Below are 22392 nucleotides of genomic sequence, written 5' to 3'. Positions count from 1 at the left end.
TGCTCAATAAAAGACAGATGTCATTTTATTGATGTTATGAGCTCCGTCCCTGTCATCTAATAATCAAAAGTCAAGGAGCTCAAGATGACATCAGTCCCATTTGTCTAAGTCCTCATGCCGTGTGGATGAAAAGCGGCAGCCAGTTATGATGACAGGTGATCGATCCAAAGTTATTGCCAAATTTGTTAACATTTCTCCATTTCTAAGCCATCCATAAAGAAAATCACAAATGGGGTCATACCATCCTCACAGGAGTCCAGCAGGGCAACCACACTATCTAGATTCATATTTTCACCAATAAAAAACTGGTAGTTTTTTAAATTAGTAAGGAAGTGCTTGATTTATTCTGTAGCCTCTGTCATAAAAGGTTTTACTCTTTCTGGTTTCTGTTCTTCAAGTCTGCCTCTGATTGATTTCATGCAAACTCTAATTTACTTCTTACAGCCCTCTTTTTTAAAACTGATTTTCTGCAAGCAATGGTTCATGACAATATCAACACCAGTGATTACTGTGCTTTCAGTACCTTCACCTAGGGTACTGAAAGCACTGTACAGCAGAGTACACTTCCATCAATGTTATCCTCTGTCCTACTGACCATCTTCCCTTCCACCTCCAGGCACAGCCCGCTCTCGATCTCCAGGAACTTATAAATGTCAGGGAATATCTCATGATGGCTGATGAGGTCCTGGTAAATAATTGTGATGGCAGCTGGAGAGAGATGACAGCTGCCCTGGCTTAGCAGGTGCCCAGAGCTCAGAGTGAGCATGGTGAAACCAGAGGGGGAGGGAGAGCAGGTGGAAAAAGTGATACCGAATTCTGTAAATACTTTTTCTGTATCTATTTCAATGGCCATGTGATTTTTCTCCTTTATCCTGTTAATATGGTGAATTACACTGATTGATTTTCAAATGGTAACCTTACATTTCTGGGATTAACCCCCCCTTGATCATCATTTGTATATATTATATATATAATTTGCATATTTTATATCTTACTGGGATTGATTTGCTAACACTTCATTAAGGAGTTCTGTGTCTATGTTCATGAGTAATATTGAGTCATACTTTTCTTTTTGACATATCTGTCAGGGTTAAGCTGGCCTCACTTCTAAAAAAAATGGTATATGATTTATTATTTCTTCCTTGTGTGTTTGCTAGAATGCTTCAGGGAAATATTCTGGGTCTAGAGTTTTATGTCAAGGTTTCTGATTATGAGTTCAATTTCTTTAATATATTTGGGTAGTTCATTTTTTCTATCACTTCTTGTGTCAGATTTGTTAAGTTGTACTTTCTAATAGACACATCCATTTCATCTAAGTTATCAAATTCATTAGTAAAAATTGGTCAGGACATTCCCTTATTTTTCTTTTAATATATATAGGAACTGTAGCTATATCCCTCTTTCATTACTAGTATTAATAATCTGTGATTTTCTCACTTCCGTTCTTCATCAGTATTCCTAAGATTCTGCCAATTTTAATAATACTTTCAAAAGATTAATTTACTGACTTTATTTTCTGGGTTGTTTTATATCTAATTTATTTCTGCTCTTACCATTTCCTTCATTTCTTCTTATTTCTATTATTCTTTTTACTTTCTTTGGGTCTAATTTACTCTTCTTTTTCTAGCTCCCATAGATGAACACTTAAATGATTGATTTATATCTTTCTTCCTATTTACTAAACATTTAAAGCCATAAAGTTTCTGTTAAGCACTGGCTTATTTACATCCCACAAATTCTGATATGTTATTATCAGTTGAAATACTTTTTAAATTTCCCTTGTGTTTTCTTCTTTGACCCATGGATTATTTAGAACTGTGTTATTTAATTTCCAGATATTTGGAGATTTTTCTTCCTACATTATATTAATCTGTTTATAATGTAGCAGTTAGAAAACACACTCTTTCAGATTTCAGTCTTTTAAATTTTATTAGGACTTATTTTATGACTCTGCATATGATACATCTTGGTGAACACACCATGTGCCTTGTGCTCTGTTTCCAACCAATCTTAATTTGTACTGCACGTCACTTCTGACACTAACTACCCCAGTGTCAGGGTCAGACTCCACAGTTTAAGGGCTCAGTGCTCACTGGAGATGCCAGCCACAAGTCTCAGGGTCACTCGCACTTCTGACTGACGAGCTATAAGTTTGGGTTCAATCATTTCCTAGAATGACTCAAAATTCACTGATACAGTTTTCTTATAAAGGATACAACTCAGGAACAGCCAAAAGGAAGAGGTGCATAGAGGTAGGTCTGGAAGGGTCCAAGATGAGGAGATTCTGTGCCCTCTCTCTATGGAGTCAGGGCCTGATACCCATCCGACACCAATGTGTCCACCAAACAGGAAGCTCTTCAAGCTTTGGGTGTCCAGAGTGTATTCTGAATCTCTGTTATTTGGTGCATACACATTTATGATTAGTATGTCTTCCTGATTAATTGAGCTTCTTCTCATTAGGAAATGTCCCTCTTTCTCTCTCAAAATACTTCTTGATATGAACACTATTTTATCTAATATTAATATAGCCTCACCAGCTTTTTTTGTTTACTATTTTCATATTTTAGGCTATTTTCTTTCACTGTTTTATTTTCAATCTGTTTCTTTATACCCAGAAGTGCTTTTTTTTTTTATAAATTTATTTATTTATTTTTGGTTGCATTGGGTCTTTGTTGCTGTGCACGGGCTTTCTCTAGTTGTGGCGAGTGGGGGCTACTCTTCATTGCAGTGTGAGGGCTTCTCATTGTGGTGGCTTCTCTTGTTGCAGAGCACAGGCCCTAGATGAGTGGACTTCAGTAGTTATGGCATGTGGGCTCAATTGTGGCTTGCAGGCTCTAGAGAGCAGGCTCAGTAGTTGTGGTGCATGGGCTTAGTTGCTCGACGGCATGTGGGATCTTCCCAGACCAGGGCTCGAACCCACGTCCTCTGCATTGGCAGGCAGATTCTTAACCACCGCGCCACCAGGCAAGTCCCAGAAGTGCTTCTATTATGGACAAGTACACGTCCTTCTCTTTTATCCAGTCAGACAATCTCTGTCTTTTAATTAGGGTATTTAATCCACTTATAGTAATATAGTTATAGATATAATTGGGTTAGATTATTTGTTTTCTGTTTGTCCCATGTGTCTGTGTTCCTCTTTTCCTGCCTTCTTTAATTGACTATTATTTAGTTTTCCACTTTACTTTTAGCTTCCATTTGGCATTTTAGCTATATCTCTTTTTTGGTAGTTATTCTGGGGATTATTAAATGCATACTTAACTTATCACATTCCACTTGAGAGTTAATATTGTACCACTTTAAATAAAGTTTAAAAACTTATGACAGTTTAATTTTATTTGCCCTCCCAGTTTTTTGTGCTATTGTTCATATATTTTACATCTGAAAATGTTATAAACCCCACGACTCAAAGTTTTTATGTGTTTATTAATTTTCAATGTGTTTGGGGTGTATGATGTTTGCATTTTTTTCAATTTTATTTTCATGCTTTAAACCACAGTGTGCTAGATTTGAGATGGCTGTAAATTCTACCACGTCTAGTATAACAAAACATGGACAGATAAAGCAGTGAAATAAATATCAACCAACAAGCTACATGCTCTGTCTTAGGGTCTGTTTCTTTCTCTATCAAAAAGATTGCTATGAGGATTAAATGCATTTAGATTAGTTTATGTAGAAGCTGGAGCTCAGTAAATGTTACTTTCTGTTCCATTTAAGAAACTGAATTTTCAGGCAGATATTTTTAATTAACATCAATGTACTGCAATATACTGGGAACCAAATAACAATGAGAAACAAATGAAATACAGACAAACCAAATAACTCAAGCAAAATATTAATTTCTACTTATCCCAAGCTGCATGGTACAAAGAATTTGTTAATTAACCTACAATAAAAAGAATTACCCAAATACTCTTACCTTAACAGAACTGATATTTGGTAGTTCTATTAACATGTCAATAAGTAATTCTGCCCCCAAATAGAATGGTAAAACAGAAATAAAGAGGAAACTGTCCTGGCTAATAGGAAATGTTTCATACAGATCCACTGCTTGTTTATGAAGTATCTGTAGCTCCTGAGTAAAGTTCCAAAGAGCCCGACAGCAGTTCTGAAGCAGAGTCCAATAGCCGCCACGATGAGCGAGAACCTAAGACAAACACAACATTCAAAAGATGCCGAAGTTCCCAAAGTTATGGATCTCTGAACAACTTCCTCTTCCTGCAAATATTCTACATCAATAGTAAGAGTAACTAACACCATTTGTTATATACTACTTACATGTGCTAGACACTGTGGTAAGACATTTATATGCATTATCTCAGTTCATTCTAATGACAACTCCTATGAAGTAGGTATGCACTAGTATTCTCCTCAATTTACAGATGAGGAATTGGAGGCATGGGGCTAAACTGCCCAAGGTTATGAGTCTACTAAGTGATGAGCTAGGATTTGCACACCAGCAGTCTGACTCCAGCACGCCCACTGTTCTAGGTGCTGGGAATGTCACAGCGAGCAAGGGAAACTGGGCCTGCCCTCGTGAGGCTTCAGTCTATTAGGAGAGACCGATACCAAATAAGCAGACAAATAAAAATACAACTTCAGGGAATGATAAGTGTTGTAAAGGCAAATAAAGCAGAAATGACTCAGAACGTGATGAGGGTGAGAGGACAGGTCCTTTTATACAGGGTGGTCAGGAGAGAAGTTCTCTGTGAGGTGAAATATGAGCAGAGCCCTGAATGTTGAGTTGAACAAGTCATGTGAAGGTGGGGGTGGGAGTGTTGGGAGAAGAACATTCGGGGCTGAGGGAACAGCAGGTGCAAAGGATGGAGGGTGAACCTGAGGGCTGAGGAGGGAGCAAGCTTAGTGCTTTCAGAACCCCAGAGGGGAGAGTGGACTGCACAAGAGCAAGAGGAGTGAGTCCTGAGAAGTGAGCAGAACCCAGACCTTCTAGGGCCCTGAAGCTGGTACAAAGGAGCAGAGGATGCAATGCTCATGGTCAAGGCAGGTGATGTGGGTTTACTTTTCATTTTTATAAGGTCACTCTCTCTACTTCACGAAGAAAGTGGGCACTTAAGTATTCCTTTCTCATCTAGAAAGAATAAATTTCTTCTCATCTCTTGAGAAGTTTGAAGTACATCCCCTTGTTGCTATGAGAAAAAGGAAACAAATTTCTTTGTAGATAATGATTCCAATTCTGAGTTTAATATTCTATCATATAATATTTAACAAGAAAAAGACAAAAGCATTTGACAGAAGACACAGGTAGCCTGGAGAAGCAGGAGGTCAGGGGGGAAGGGACAGGGCTTCCCCGTGGCCTAGAAAGATCTTCCCCTGTGCTAGAGGGGAGAAAGGAGTCTATGGTGCCCAGGAGGGATCAAGAGCCCGAAGAAGAACCCCTGGTGTCACTGGGGAAGCCCATGTCCCAAGTGTGGCTAGAAAGCAGCAGAGGGGTGTCTGAATATTCATGGAGACTTTGTAGACAAGGACAAAGGCCACCTCAGCTCTGGGTGGATGTATGACTATGACTAAAGGGGCTTTCCCTCCTCCCTCACAACTTGACCAAATGTGAGACCTCAGTCCCATGGCGGGCAAGCCTTACAGATGACTGACATAAAATCCAGCAAATTTAATCTCACCGATGAAACTAAAATTATGGATATTAAGTAAATAAATGTATCATACATGCCCAAATTCATGGGCTGAGATTTACGTCCACTACATTAACAAATAAGAAGGACCACCTTACCATTGCTCTCCTGCAATATAAAAAGATTTTCATAAAATGATCCAAGAGACCCACATTTGCTGAGTGATCCTTTTCTTTACCACTGAGACCTGATTGAGAGTCTGATTCATAACCTGTTTGTGTCTTGGAAACATTTTCATCACTCATCGTGGAATTAAGAAATGCCGAAAATTCTTCTCCATCTACAGTACAAATATAAAGTATATTATTATTGAAAAGAGAGTTAAGTTCCAGGAAACACAACAGGTGACTAGCATCAAATGAATAATTCAGATAACAAGCGCTACATAAATTTGAAGAAAGGACAGAATTATCATGGATATGCTGAACCCGGGAAAGTTTCCAGAGAAGGAGGCTTTTAGATTAGGTCTTAAAGGGTGATCATGATTTAGCTACGTGGAAAGAATATAGAGAACATTCCAGGCAAGGGTGATGGCCAAGGGAACGATGCAGAGGCAGGAATGTCATGCTTTGGGGGAGAAGAATGACAGGATCCCACTGTTCCTTAACTTCCCCGCAAACAGGCCATTCCCTGGACACACACGCCGGAAGGTGAGGAGCATCCCCTGGTGTTAGGCAGTGCAGCAACCCTGATCACTCGTTCTCCCGCTGCTGTGCTATAAAAACACAGAGGATTTCTCCTGCCACAAACATTCCGTTACTAGAACTCTGCATTAAATAATAAGTCTCAATAGCAGAATATTTTATTGCCAATTTCATGGGAGGTCTTAGGGAGCTACTTTAAAAAACTCAAGAAGCTATATATACTGTAATGTACATACAAAACTTGGACTCTTTCTATGTCCACGGAATTTACTTTCAAATACTTTAATAGTCCTGGTATGACATGCAGGTACCAGTTAAACTTAAACTATACCCTAGAAGAAATTAAAAAGCACGTTAAGTACCGCAAATCTGAATCAACCTCCCTGGGGCTGTTAACCAGCATATGAAATATCCTGTTCAGCAATAAGCCATATAGGATTTAAAATGCCATTTCTGAAAATCTATATAAGAGGGTTTGTACTAGCATAAAGATATTAGAAATAAATTTTTATTTGTGAAATGAGTGGTATTCAAGATAGGTGATTGTTTAGAAATAGTGTCATCAGTGCAACACCCAGAGAGCCCTGTTCACCTACATCTCTCCACGTCCTGGAGGCCCCAGTCACCTGACCAGAAGACAATATTGGTTGGTCCTGCCATGAGGGTATTACTGCCTTCATCTTGGAGAGAGCTTTCATGGAAGGTGATAATTACAGCTCCTAAGGCAAGAGCGGACTGCCCTGAGTACAAAATCGGAACGATGAAACAGCTGCATGATGTTTTCATGCCTGCTTGCATCAGTATGTTTGGTGGAATTTGTTCTGAAACTTACTTCCACTAAAACATAAAACCTGACGGCAAGTCTTCACTTACCTTGACCACTGGAGGCTACCAATATTTTTTAAAAGAACATTATATTTGCTGAATGGCCAAATTGATTTAGGGGAGAATCCTACATAAATATTTCCAAATATATATGATGATGCCACAAAAATGTAGAAATTTTTTTAAAAATAGAATAAGAATCTCCTACAAAATATCACAACTCAACTAAATTCCTAAGTCATTGGAAAATGATGTGTGTAGCTCTGTGTCTATGGGGGGGTGTACGTGTCAGGGTATGTGTGTATGTATGTGTTGCATTTGTGAATAAAAAAATCTAAAGACAATTTGATAGCATAGAACATATTTATTTTACCTGATGGTAAGAGAGCCTTTCTTCTTTTAGCTGTAAGAAGGAAATCAAGCATCGCTTTATAGTTTTCTAGAGTCAATTTTCCTGTTGGTAATACTGTTCCTGAATTATACAGTGAGAACATATTAGGATCAAATGACCGGAAACTGCAAAGGGGAAAAAAACTCATTAAAAGAACAATATAAGCAAAATTGAATTAATTCTGTCAAATACCAAATAAATAAATACATGTTTTAATAAAATGGAATTTAGCACCAAGTTACCCTGATACAAATTCGGTCACTGTCTAATTTTTGTGCCGCCAAGTAATCATACACGAACGGCCGTGTGTGACTGGCAGGTCGGAGAAGAAGAGCTCTCGGTGTCCAGGGGACAGTGAGGAAGCCCATCTGATCTGAACTGTTTTCCCTTTCACAGCCTCAAGAATGGGTCACTTTGCCAAAAGCCTTTCCTGTTAGTCAAGCAATCTAACTGCTTCTTAAATGCTAACCTGGTCTAGCCCACATAGACCAGAATTTTACTTTAAACAAAATTCTGGAGAAATAGAAACTGGATCAAGTTCACTGTGGGTTTCAACCTGCATATTGTTCACTGGATTACTGAAATAAATACCCTCTTAATTCATATCCCTGTCACCATTCTTTCCCTCCTCCAATCCATTTGATATGTTGCTGTCAGAGAAAGTGCCTATCATAGACCTGCTTTAAAAAAAAAAACAACTTAATAATCTTCCACTGTATATAAATTAAAGTTAAGATTTAATAGACTGTTAAGACGCTCCATGATCTGGTACTGATCTACTTTTCTAATCACTTCTCACCACTCCCTTTCACATGCCCTAGATTCTGGTCAGACCCCTGGGGGTTCCCATCCTGTGTTTCCTACCTGGGCTCTTGACTCATTCTTCCACCTATCCGAAATGCCTATTTCCCTACCTGCACATTTCTAAATCTTGCCTGTCCATCAGGACCCAAGGCAAGTGGCTTCTCCCCGTGAAACCTTTCCTGTTAGTCTCATCAGGAGAAAGCCTCCTCCCAAGGAACAAAGACTTTATGTGCACTTCACTTTTTACCATTATTTACAATTATTCGTGAACATTTGTGAGCCACACTACCAGACTCCAACTTGTATATACTGCTCACCTTTGAATGCCCAGGTACTTAACTCAGCACCTGGTATCTAATAGGTGCTCAACAAGGTTTTTTTTTGGCCACGCTGTGCACTTTCAGGATCTTAGTTCCCCGAACCAGGGATTGAAACCCAGACCCACGGCAGTGAAAGCTCAGAGTCCTAACCACTGGACAGCCAGGGAATTCCCTCAGTGAGTTTTTTTTCTGTTGTTCTTGTGTTTTTAAAGAAAGACTCTGGTTACATAGAGTTACTCTGGTTACGTGGTATTCCATATTACGTATTTATGTTCTTTTTTTTATCTCCTATAAACAACACTTTAGCCAAAGACAATCAACAAGAACTGGAAAATGTCTTTGGAATTAATGACAAAAAGTTTACATTGTATGAGAAAATACAACCCGTGTTTATACAGGCTTAAAATATACCTCTAAATGAAACAGAGATTTGCCTAATGACTACTAATATAATTTCTGTACAATTAATATTAAACTTCTCTTGGAAAATTCACTTTCCCCTTTCACTGAAAGCTATATTGACTAATATATTCAAAATATATGCAAATTAGTACTTCATAAGCACTTCAGCACTCATTTGGGAAAGATTCTGAGATAAGAAGTTTAAAAATATACCAAAGGTCAGTACAGACTGAAGCACTTTGTAAACCTCTTTAAGTTATCATCAGCATTGGAGCCCTGCTCATAGAAATACAACCCATGTTCTTGAGACTAAAGAAGTATTATTCATTGATAATATACTCTACCTGACCATTACCAATGACGAACCGAATTTCATCTTTGCATGTTCCCCTAGCTCTGTTAAAAGCAGGTTGAAGTGTGCGCTTGCCAGATACAGGTTCATCTGAGCTTTCCAGGGCATCTCCTCAAGAAATATTTGATGAAACCTCTTCTTTTTAACATAATTTAATATTAAAGGATTCAAGTTATCTACCAGGAATCGATGTGCTACTTTTCGAACATCAGCTCTCTTATTTCTGCAGAGGGAAAAGGAAGTTTTGAAATTATACAAACTTCCAGACATTTAACAAAGAAGAATGATTCCAATTTGTACAAAATACATCAAGAAGTCACCTGACTGACCTTATGCAAATGTTTCTGGTTTATCTGTCATTTCCTTAGCGCTAAAAACGTGAACTAGGACAGTGAAGCAGGCACAAGGATAAACACTAGGGATGAAGACACTATGAATTGCCTTCAATTCTCTCTGATGTCTGTGTCTAGGCTCAAACCAAACAGCGCTTTTCTTTTCCATCACCAAAAGGCCACTGAGATTAGACAACTAAATTATAACATTATAATGTTCACATTCATCAACTAACTTCAATATTAAACAAGAAAATCATTTCTCTGTTCTGTTCCTTAAGGGAAAAAAACAATGGAGCCAAATTTTTTCTAACATTAGCTAGCCTACAGAGGAAATAAAACAGTCAACTATACAACTATACGTGAAATAACTTCATACATCCTATATGCAGTGTGCTCTGGAAAAAACTAATATCTCAAAATTTAGCTAATAGTTTAGGTTTTAAGTATAACATATATTCAATTTGTTTCAAATTATTCCTATCAAAATCTCAAAGTAGCCCACTTAATTTTTTTTTTTTTTTTTTTTTTTTTTGCGGTATACGGGCCTCTCACTGTTGTGGCCTCTCCCATTGCGGAGCACAGGCTCTAGACGCGCAGGCCCGGCGGCCATGGCTCACAGGCCCAGCCGCTCCGCGGCATGCGGGATCCTCCCGGACCGGGGCACGAACCCGTGTCCCCTGCATCGGCAGGCGGACTCTCAACCACTGCGCCACCAGGGAAGCCCAGCCCACCTAATTTTATAGTTACATAGTTGTTTAAATGACATGACTACTTCTTCAAAATACTTTATCTTTTTTTTTTTTAACCCTTGACAATGTTGCTGCCTCATTGGTCTGTGCCATTCTACCTGATTTATATTGGAGAAGGGGAAAAAATGATCTCAACTGGTAAGTTAAAGTATCTTGCTCACTTTAATAGACAACATGTCTGCATCTGAATCAATACAACACACACACACACAGACACACACACGGAAGAAAAGGAAAGAGGGATGGATGGAAGGAAGGGAGATAGACGTTGTTGCATGAACAAAACAGATATTCTGAAGAACAAAGGAAGGAAGGAAACTACTTTTTTTTTTTTTTTTGCTACGCGGGCCTCTCACTGTTGTGGCCTCTCCCGTTGCGGAGCACAGGCTCCGGACGCGCAGGCTCAGCGGCCATGGCTCACGCGCCTGGCCGCTCCGCGGCATGTGGGATCTTCCCGGACTGGGGCACGAACCCACGTCCCCTGCATTGGCAGGCGGATTCTCAACCACTGAGCCACCAGGGAAGCCCGGAAACTACTTTTTGATATGTAGTGTTGACATTATCATTCAGTGCTAAATATTTTGTATTTTGTTCATGACTTCCTTTTAATCCAACGTTTTTTGAGCTTTTTGCTGTTGTTTGGTTGTCTTAAGTAATGTTTTTTGGTTTCCAAACAAATGGAAATGTTTTAAATAACTCTACCTTAAAAATTAAAAATACAATTTCCAAAATAAAAATCAATCTTATTCCTGTGTGAAGAGGTCAAGTCACCTCAAAAGGCCAAGGAGAGTGACAGGACTACCTGCATCTTCCCCGCCACAGAGGGTGAGATCATACAGGGAGATACTTCTCACTTTGGCGTTAGGATCATTTTGAGCTGGAGGTAAATGAGAATGAACAGATGCAGAAAGATGCCTTCTTGGAGGTTCCCTTATCTCATAGAAAATAGAAACTTCTGAAAAATGAAGAATGCCATAAATCTCCTCTCCTGGGAAATTTTATGGCCATGAAGAGTGAAAATCAGCGTCAAGATGGACCTGCCCAAACAAGTCTTACTCCAATAGTTTCTCTCATATTTCTACCAGAGTTTGCTGCCCTTGAAAGCCTAAACCCCTTTTCCTTGTTTTGTCACTTTACTATAAATTTGTTGTTCTTTTGTTAAGATGCCGTAGAAGCCCAAGTCCTAACTACCCCTTTGAGTAACTCATCACTGAGTTCTCCCATGCATATGCAAACATTAATAAACTCCTGTTTGTTTTTCTCTTGTTAATCTGTCTTTTGTCAGTCTAATATTACAGAGTCCCAGCCAGGGAACTTAGGAGGGTAGAAGGGAAAATAATTTTTTCCTTGCCTAAAATCTCAATGAAGCTGTTAAAAAAAAAAAAAAAAGAAGAAGCTGGGAAGTAGTAAGAATAAAAGCAAAAATTAAGGGCAAGGAAAATAAACACAATAAAGAAGACTTACAAAGACAAAATTTGGCTCTTTGAAAAAATGGGGAAAAAACAGACAAACCTCTGGCAAGATAAATCTCAAAAATATGAGAGAAGACAAAAATTAATGAAGTTAGGAATGAAATACAGGGTGTAACTGTAGATATAGCAGAGATTCAAAAGATAACATGAGAATATAATAACGTTTTATGAATATATTTGAAAATTTAGATAAAATGGATAATTTCCTAGAAAATAGAATTCATCAAAAGGAACTCAAAAAAAAAAAATCACACGGTCTTCCCTAGTGGCTCAGTGCTTGAGAGTCCGCCTGTCGATGCAGGGGACACGGGTTCGTGCCCTGGTGTGGGAAGATCCCACATGCCGTGGAGCGGCTGGGCCCGTGAGCCATGGCTGCTGAGCCTGCACGTCCGGAGCCTGTGCTCCGCAGCGGGAGAGGCCACAACAGTGAGAGGCCCGCGTACCCCCCCAAAAAAAAAAAAAAAAAATCACAGATTCAGAGTGGCTATTAATCTTAAAGAAGTTGAATCAGTAGGTAAAAAATGAATGTATGTGTACAGACATAGTATGTTATAATAAAAATACATATTTGGTCTTTGTCCTTTGTTCCAGGTATAGAGCTCCTAAAACTTGGAGTTTCCTGAGTGATAGGAGTTTCTTGTTATTCATGATGGAACACACCTGAGTCTAGTAAGGTGCTAGACTCAGGTGCTAGTAAAGTGACTCAGGGTTGGGCCCCTAGAGAGCCTCTGGATAGGGGCTGGTCACCATAAAAATCAAACACATGATTACTAAGTGGAACTCTCAGCCCCAACCCCCAGTCTCCGGGGACAGTGACTGCAGATTGGTTTTTTAAAAAACCTGTGAACAATAAGGTTCAGAGAACTTCCAGGTTGGTGAACATATCCACTTGCTGGGAGAGCGATGCATCACAACTTCACAGGGACAGAGGTTCCTGTGCTCAGGACCCTTCCAGACATTGTCCTATGAGCCCCTTCATCTGGCTGTTCACGTGCATCCCTTATAAACCAGTAAACGTTAAGTAAAATGTTTTTCTGAGTTCTGTGAGCCATTCTAGCAAACTACTGAAACTGAATGGGGTGAGGAGGAATTATGGGGACCCCCTAGTTTGTAGTAGGCTGGGCAGAAATGTGGGTAGCCTGGCCATCCCATTTGTGGCCGGCATCTAAAGCGGGGCCAGTCTTGTGGGGCAGGGTCCTTCAACTTGTGGGATCTGATGCTGACTCCAGGTAGATACTATCAGAATTGAATTGAATTTTTATGCTATAGCTCTGTAAGATGTTACCATTAGGAGAAACTAGGCAAAGGGTTTTGTATCCTTGGATGTAGAATATCTTTTTGGACAGTTTCCAGTCTTTTTTATCAATGGTTGTTCAGCAGTTAGTTGTAATTTTGGTGTGCTCGTGAGAGAAGTTGAGCCCAAGGTCCTTCCACTCTGCTATCTTGTCCCAACTCCCTGAGAAGTGGTTGGTTTTGGAAGACACATACCGTTGGAGTCAAAAGTGTGAGAAAAAGACACTGTACATGGTTTAACATTTATGTATTAATGTAATTCACTGCATAATCAGATTAAAGGAGAAAAAAATCTTAGTGAAGAAGAAATATTCAACAAGACTGAACACAATTCAGAAGAAAACTTTCAGAAAACAAGAAATAGAAGACAATTTCCTAAATTTGATAGAGTATCTTCCCAAATCCCACATAAATATGCCCAACTGATTTTTTGCAAAGCTGCAAAAGCAAATCAGTAGAAGGAGGACAGTCTTTCCAACAAATGGTACTGGAGCAGTTGGATATCTATAAGTAAAAACATAAATCTCAATCCCTTATACAAAAAGTTCATTCAAAATGCATCACAAGTAAATATAAAACATAAAACTTGGGGAAAAAATATATGACCTAGGGCTAGGCAGTGTTCTTAGATTTGACACCAAAAGCACAACCCATTAAAGGAAAAATTGATAAGTCAAACATCATCAAAATTAAAAACTTTTGCTCTGTGAAAGACTGTGAAGAGGATGAAAAGGCAAGCTACACACTGAAAAAAAAAATTTGCAAACCACATGTCCAACAAGGGGCTTGACCTATATCTAGGATATATAAAGATCTCTCAAAATTCAACACAAAAACTAAAAACAAACAGTCCAATTAGAAAATGAGCAGAAGACATGAACAGACACTTCACTAAGAAGATATATAGGTGGCAAGTAAGCACATGAAATGAGGTTCAGTATCATGAGCCTTTACAGAAATGCAAATTAAAGCCATGAGACATCACTAACACCTACTTTAATGACTAAAATAAAAAATAGTAATACCACTACCTGCTAGCCAGCATGAGGAGAAACTGGATCACTCAAACACTGCTGTGGGGATGTGAAAAGTACACCCACTCTGGAAAAAAGTATGGGATTTCTCACAAAGTTAAACATGCACTTACCACACAATCTAGCAACTGCACTCTTGGCCATTTATTCCAGAGAAATGGAGATTTATGTTCACACAAAACCTGTACATGAATGTTCACAGCAGCATTATTCCTAACAGTCAAAACAATCCAAGCAATCCAAATGGCCTTTAGTGTGTGAGTGGTTAAACAAACTGTGGTATGTCAGTGCCACAGAATACTACTGAACGATAATAAAGTGAACTAGTGATGCACACAACTTGAATGGGTCTCAAAGGAACTGTGCTGAGTGGAAAGAAAAAGCCAATCTCAGAAAGTTACATACTGTGTGATTCCATTTTTATAACATTTTTGAAATTACAAAATTATAGAAATGGAAAACAGATTAGTGGTTGTCAGGGGTTGGGAGGGGGAGAGGAAGGGAGGTGGCTGTGGTTATGAAAAGGTAGCAGGGGGGCTTGGCGGGTAGATCCTTATGATAGAGCTGTTCTGTTTCTACACTACGGTGATAGTCACACAAGTCTATAAATGTGATAAAATTGCATAAGACTAAATACACACACTCATATGATTGCACATAGAATTGCTATAATCTGAATAACCTCAGTAGATTGTATCCATGTCAATTTCCTGTCTGTGCTATTTTTAGTTATGTAATTAATACTAGGAGAAACTGGGTTAAAGGTATACAGGTTTTTTCTGTATTACTTTTTGTAACTGCATGTTACAATTGTATGTACAATTATCTGAAAATAAAAAGTTTTTAAAAGTGCATGTTACAACAAGGATGTCCACAATCACAGACTACATTCAAGATTAAACTTGACATCCCAACCTGTAGGCTAGACAAAGAAGTAAGAGGCTTGAGTGTTAGAATGGATTAAGCGAAACTTTCATTATTTGTTCACAGTATGACTGTCCACACAGAAAATCTGTAACTATGGATAACTTACCAAGTTGTATAGAAGATCGAGTTGTTTATAAATCAATCATATTCATATATAAAAAACAGAAGTATTCAAAAACATAATTTTAGAATACCATTTACACAAATACCAAAAAGCATTCTTTTTATGTAGCTAACAAAAGATAGGTAACAGCTTTATGGAGAATATCATAAAAATTTATTGATAGATATTAAATAGGATCTAAGTATGTGGTCTGTCTACTAATAGAAAGATTCAATGTTGTTTAAAACAATAACTTTTCAAACCAATCCATATATTCAATTCTATCTCCATCAAAATCACAAGTTGTTATTTCTTTTTATTACTCACAGCTATTCCAAACTATTTTGTGGAAGAGTATCTAAGACGTGCATGAAGGAAAAGAACATCCTGGAGAGACTTGTCCTATCAAGACAATAAAACTTAATTTAAAACCAAACAAAGGGGGCTTCCCTGGTGGCGCAGTGGTTGAGAGTCCGCCTGCCGATGCAGGGGATACGGGTTCGTGCCCCGGTCTGGGAAGATCCCACATGCCGCGGAGCAGCTGGGCCCATGAGCCATGGCCACTGAGCCTGCGCATCCGGAGCCTGTGCTGCGCAACGGGAGAGGCCACAACAGTGAGAGGCCCGCGTACTGCAAAAAAAAAAAAAAAAAAAACCAAACAAAGTATGATAGTGTGATATTGACTCAGGGATAGACAGAGTAATGGGACAGGAAAAAGATTCCAAAACTACATATAAGACAACTTGCTAAATGACAAAAAGTGACAGTGATGACAGAATAGACTACTCAATAAAGGGAGCTAGTCAATCGGGTATAATGAAACTATAATGAAACTAAAAAAGAGGGGGAGAGGGATTCTTCCTCTCACCATTCATAAAAATTGATTAGAGTTGGATGCAATTCCTAATTGTAAAATCAAACATTTAAATTGATGAAGAAAATACCTTACTACCTTGGAGAAGAATTTCAAAAATGATAAAGAGAAATGTTGATACATTTGACCCAATTAACAGTTATAGCTTTTGATTTAAAAAAAGATGACTTTCAGGGACTTCCTTGGTGGCACAGTGGTTAAGAAACCACCTGCCAATGCAGGGGACATAGGTTCAAACCCTGGTCTAGGAAGATCTCTCATGCCGTGGAGCAGATAAGCCCGTGTGCCACAACTACTGAGAGCAGAGCCCACAAGCCACAACTACTGAAGCCCGCATGCCTAGAGTCCGTGCTCTGCAACAAGGGAAGCCACCGCAATGAGAAGCCACACACCACAATAAAGAGTAGCCCTGCTCGCCCAACTAGGGAAAGCCTGCGTGCAGCAACAAAGACCCAATGCAGCCAAAAATAAATAAATAAATAAATAGATGAATGAATGAATAAAAAATAGATGACTTTTAAAATGTAAATGGATGAGCCTCAAACTGGGAAAAGCATTAGTATCCAAACTTCTAAAAATAAATGAGAAAACAAAAGTTGCACATGCACAAAGGATCTAAACAAGCAGTCTTGAGAACACAAAAACCCTAGGTTTTAAAAAAACATGAAAAGCTGCCTAACCTCATTAGTAATCAAAGAAATAGAAATTAAAATAACAAGGAGAGAAAATTTCACAGCTCATAGGTCCACAAGAATTTGAAAATTTGATATTAATATTAAGTGTCAGGGAAGATGCTGACTAAGGGAAACTTGACACAACACTGATGAAAATTTTAAAGCAATTTAGCAATATCTAGAAATGTTAAAATGCCCATATCCTGAGAACTACACTCCTGTGTATTTACCCCAGAAACTCTCACATGTGCATATGGAGATATATATAAGAATGTCCTTTGTAGCACTGTTTACATAATGGAAAGTTGGACTAGACTTGTGCATAATCAACATGAAAAAAATCTCACAAACATAATAGTGAGGAATAAGAGCAAACTGGCAAAAAAATTTGTAAAAATTAATACTGTATGTTATTTTGGGGCATATACATACATAATTGAAGTATAAAGTCACTTATAAGCACGATAAATGCCAAATTTTGGATTGTATTACTTCTGGGATAGAGGGGGACAGAAATGCATCCCAAACGCTTTATATGGTATGCTGCATATTGGGTACATGTTCATTTGTTATATTATTCTCCATACTCATCTAAAATATGTCATAATTTAAATAAAGAAAATGAAGGGATAATCAAACAGAACGTAGGCAAATGCAAACAAAAAGAAGAGTGGTTTAATTAATATTTATATGTTGAAAATTAAGATCAAAATCACTAAACAGGTAAAGGAAAGCATTACATAATGAAGGTAAGGTATATAAAGAATGTATGAGAATCATAAATGTGTACTTGTGACAATAAAAGCTAAACACACCATGATGAGTTTTATGGTTTAAGTTTTATAAACAAGAACATTATCTGCCAATAATTAAAAGTAACTTACCAGTTTAATCTCCTGGCCACTCTTATCTAAATTACTGCTATCACCATCTCCACTACAGGCCAGTTACTCTATAGTATATCATCCTGTTCATTTATTTTATAAAATTTATCAAAAATCTAAATTGTCTTGTTTCTTTTGCACAACAAAGGAAACCATAAACAAGACAAAAAGACAACCCTCAGAATGGGAGAAAATATTTGCAAACAAATCAATGGACAAAATATACAAACAGCTCATGCAGCTCAATATCAAAAAAAGCAACCCAATCAAAAAATGGGGGCTTCCCTGGTGGCGCAGTGGTTGAGAGTTCGCCTGCCGATGCAGGGGACACGGGTTCGTGCCCTGGTCTGGGAGGATCCCACGTGCCGCAGAGCGGCTGGGCCCGTGAGCCATGGCCGCTGAGCCTGCGCGTCCGGAGCCTGTGCTCCGCAGCGGGACAGGCCACAACAGTGAGAGGCCCGCGTACCGCAAAAAAAAAAAAAAAAAAAAGGGCAGACGACCTAAATAGACATTTCTCCAAAGAAGACATACAGATGGCCAAGAGGTACATGAAAAGATGCTCAACATCACTAATTATTAGAGAAATGAAAATCAAAACTACAGTGAGGTATCATCTCACAACGGTTAGAATGGGCATCATCAGAAAATCTACAACCAATAAATGCTGGAGAAGGTGTGGAGAAAAGGGAACCCTCTTGCACTGTTGGTGGGAATGTAAATTGATACAGCCACTATGGAGAATAATATGGAGGTTCCTTAAAAAACTAAAAATAGAACTACCATATGACCCAGTAATCCCACTACTGGGCATATACCCAGAGAAAACCATAATTCAAAGAGTCATGTACCACAATGTTCACTGCAGCACTATTTACAATAGCCAGATCATGGAAGCAACCTAAATGTCCATTGACAGATGAATGGATAGAGAATATATGGTACATATATACAATGAGATATTACTCGGCCATAAAAAAGGAATGAAATTGGGTCATTTGTAGAGACTTGGATAGACCTAGAGACTGTCATACAGAGTGAAGTAAGTCAGAAAAACAAATATTGTATATTAACACACATATGTGGAATCTAGAAAAATGGTACAGATGAACCAGTTTGCAAGGCAGAAATAGAGACACAGATGTAGAGAACAAACATATGGACACCAAGGGGGGAAGGGGGGGTGGGATGAATTGGGAGACTGGGATTGACATGTATACACTAATATGTATAAAACAGATAACTCATGAGAACCTGCTGTATAGCACAGGGAATTTTACTTCACTTCACTGTACAGTAGAAACTAACACAACATTGTAAAACAACTATACCCCAATAATAAATAAATAAATAATAAATAATAAATAAAAAAATAAATTGTTTATTTGTGTCTTTATTTTGTGTTCCTTTTATTAGTATGTAAGCTCCCTGATGGCAGTGATCTTATCTGTCTACTCTACCAATGTATCCCTGGTGCCTAAAATAATGCACAACACATAGTAACCCTCAAGTAAAAATTTAATTAATTAATCAATCAATACCTTTCTTGCTCCGCCATTTCAGAAATAAAAGGATTCTTATTCAAAAATTCTCTTAGCGTTTCCTTTTTTTTAGATCTCTGTCTGGGCTTCACTTCTGTAGTCTTAACATGGGAGATAACAAAAATGTTACAAATCCAACTTAAAATCTTAACACAATACTATAATTTACTTGTACTCTAATGCTTATCTTTTCACATTAAAATAGTGGTTTCTTTATGTCCCTCAATTAAAATTATTAACAAAAGTAAAAGAAGTACCCCTGTAGACAAAAAAAAATGGTTATAAAAATATCCTTGTGATAAGAATTAAAATATATTGCATAATTATAAAATTATGATTGTTGGTATTCTCTTCTGTTTCACATTATACTAAATTATAGTACAGCCAACCATCTCTAGATGCATGCATCTCTTAAGTTCATTAACTTAAAATTCAAAATTTATATGAAACTTACTCCTAAAATCTCCACTACTGCAGCTTTGAACTTCTTCATAGGTTTGATGACCTTTTTACACAAAGTATTGTCCTTATGTTTCATTTTTTTTATTCCAAGTAGGGACTCATTCCTCCTAATACAAAAAGATAAAGTCAGTTAAAAGGATCTACAAGAATTTATAAAACTACCCCAAAGTAATAAACCTTTAATGAGTATTGCCACTGAAATTATGCTAGAATACCCAAAATTGGTTATGTCCCACGCATAAATGAGACTATGATACTCCTGGTCGTCAACGAATAGCTAGTCTCTCAAAAGAGCAAAATGTAAATCACACCATAAAAATGTGATGAGAGCTGAAGTATGATCTAGGAGGAATAGAATTGAACTGAAACTAAAACGTGAACACTCCCCTTTAAAACTGAGAAAATAACTACATAAGAGTGACCCTAGACAAACTACTTTGCTTCCAACAGACTTCAGTCCTTTTAGTTCCATCAAGTGCAAGCTCCCAGCCACTATCAACTTCTGGATATTAACAAGAGTTAAGCATTTTAGATCTATCTATTTAGACTACATTCATCCCTTGGTAACTGCAGGGGCTTGGTTCCAGGACCCCCTCAGATACCAAAAGCCAAGGATGCTCAAGTCTTTTATATAAAATGGCACAGTACTTTCATATAACCTACACACATCCTCCTATATACTTTAAATCATCTCTAGATTATTTAAAATACAACGTAGGCTTCAGAGGTCAGATCCGAGGGAGAGGACTGGGGTTGGCTGCGTAAACACAGCCTGAAGGGGGCTAGTGCGCCACAATTGGCAGGGAGGGAGTCCAGGAAAAAGTCTGGAACTGCCTAAGAGGCAACAGACCATTGTTTCTGAGTGTGTGAGGAGAGGAGATTCAAAGCACGGCGTAAAAGAGCTTCAGAGATGGGTGCAAGCCGCGGCTATCAGCGTGGACCCCAGAGATGGGCATGAAATGCTAAGGCTGCTGCTGCCGCCACCAAGAATCCTTTGTGCAAGCACAGGTCACTGTCCCCACCTCCCCTCCCAGGAGCCTGTGCAGCCCGCCACTGCCAGTGTCCTGTGATCCAGGGACAACTTCCCAGGGAGAACACACGGCACGTCTCGGGCTGTTGCAACGTCACACTGGCCTCTGCCGCCACAGGCTCATCCCACATTCCATACCCCTCTATACCCCTGGCCTGGGTGGAGCTCCCTAATCAGCTGCTCCTTTAACACCCTCCTGTCTGGGCGCGAACCCACGCCAGAAGACGACCTACATGCAGAGGCGGGGCCAAATCCAAAGCTGAACCCCAGGAGCTGTGCGAACAAAGAGAAAGGGAAATTTCTCCCAGCAGCCTCAGGAGCAGCAGATTAAATCTCCACAATCAACTTGATGGACCCTGTATCTGTGGAATACCTGAATAGAAAATGAACCATCCCAAAACTGAGGCAGTGGATTCTGGGAGCAACTGTAGACTTGGGGTTGCTGTATGTGACTGACTAGTTTCTGATTTTTATGTTGATCTTAGTACAGTTTTTAGCATTTGTTATCATTGGTGGATTTGCTTATTGGTATAGTTACGCTCTTCTTTTTTTAAACTTACTTTTTAAATCTTTTTATTTTAATAATATTTTTCTCTTTTTTTTTACATTAATAACTTTATTTATTTTATTTTATTTTTTCTTTCTTTTCTTTCTCCCTTTTCTACTGAGCCTTGTGGCTGACAGGGCTCTGATGCTCTGGCCAGGTGTCAGGCCTGCGCCTATGAGGTGGGAGAGCCGAGTTCAGTACACTGGAGCACTAGAGACCTCCCAGCCCCACATACTATCAACTGGTAAGAGCTCTCCCGGGGACCTCCGTCTCAGTGCTAAGACCCAGCTCCACTCAATGGCCAGCAAGCTCCAGTGCTGGACAGCCCATGCCAAACAACTAGCAAGACAGGAACACAAACCCACCCATTAGCAGAGAGGCTGCCTAAAATCACGGTAAGTTCACAGACACCCCAAAACACACCCCCGGACGCGGTCCTGACACCAGACACACAAGATCCAGCCTAATTCACCAGAACACAGGCACCAGTACCCTCTACCAGGAAGCCTACACAACCCACTGAAATAACCTTACCCGCTGGGGGAAGACACCAAAAACAATGGGAACTACGAAACTGCAGCCTGTGAAAAGGAGACCCCAAACACAGAGTAAGTTAAGCAAAATGAGAAGACAAAGAAATATGCAGCAGATGAAGGAGCAAAGTAAAAACCCACCAGACCAAACAAATGAAGAGGAAATAGGCAGTCTACCTGAAAAAGAATTCAGAGTAATGATAGTAAAGATGATTCAAAATCTTGGAAGTAGAATGGGGAAAATACAAGAAACATTTAACAAGGACCTAGAAGAACTAAAGAGCAAACAAACAATGATGAACAACACAATAAATGAAGTTAAAAATTCTCTAGAAGGAATCAATAGCAGAATAACTGAGGCAGAAGAACGAATAAGTGACCTGGAAGATAAAATAGTAGAAATAACTACCACAGAGCAGAAGAAAGAAGAAAGAATGCAAAGAATTGAGGGCAGTCTCAGAGACCCCTGGGCAAATATTAAATGCACCAACATTCAAATTATACGGGTCCCAGAAGAAGAAGAGGAAAAGAAAGGGACTGAGAACATATTTGAG

General features: G+C 38.8%; 1 protein-coding gene and 1 pseudogene across 2 annotated transcripts in view; both read right to left on the bottom strand.

Moving 5' to 3' along the window:
• Window positions 1-22392, bottom strand: part of CFAP54 (cilia and flagella associated protein 54) — a gene marked incomplete at its 3' end in the record, with an annotated part of 303390 nt that overhangs the window by 151892 nt on the left and 129106 nt on the right. Inside the window, exons 31-36 of the mRNA XM_082850839.1 lie at window positions 19721-19835; window positions 19267-19367; window positions 9376-9606; window positions 7488-7630; window positions 5744-5925; window positions 3917-4144 (exon numbers count right to left, since the gene is read on the bottom strand). Of these exons, the coding sequence (XP_082706965.1) occupies window positions 3917-4144; window positions 5744-5925; window positions 7488-7630; window positions 9376-9606; window positions 19267-19367; window positions 19721-19835 (1000 nt within the window). The remainder of the gene's footprint in view (window positions 1-3916; window positions 4145-5743; window positions 5926-7487; window positions 7631-9375; window positions 9607-19266; window positions 19368-19720; window positions 19836-22392) is intronic.
• On the bottom strand, window positions 186-766 carry LOC309968279 (translationally-controlled tumor protein-like; annotated as a pseudogene). The gene has a single exon. The product of its transcript is annotated as a translationally-controlled tumor protein-like (transcript).

This window comes from Leucopleurus acutus (genome assembly GCF_964270905.1).
Source record: "Leucopleurus acutus genome assembly, chromosome: 11".
Classification (NCBI taxonomy): domain Eukaryota; kingdom Metazoa; phylum Chordata; class Mammalia; order Artiodactyla; family Delphinidae; genus Leucopleurus; species Leucopleurus acutus.
This window is presented reverse-complemented; position numbering and strand designations above follow the sequence as displayed.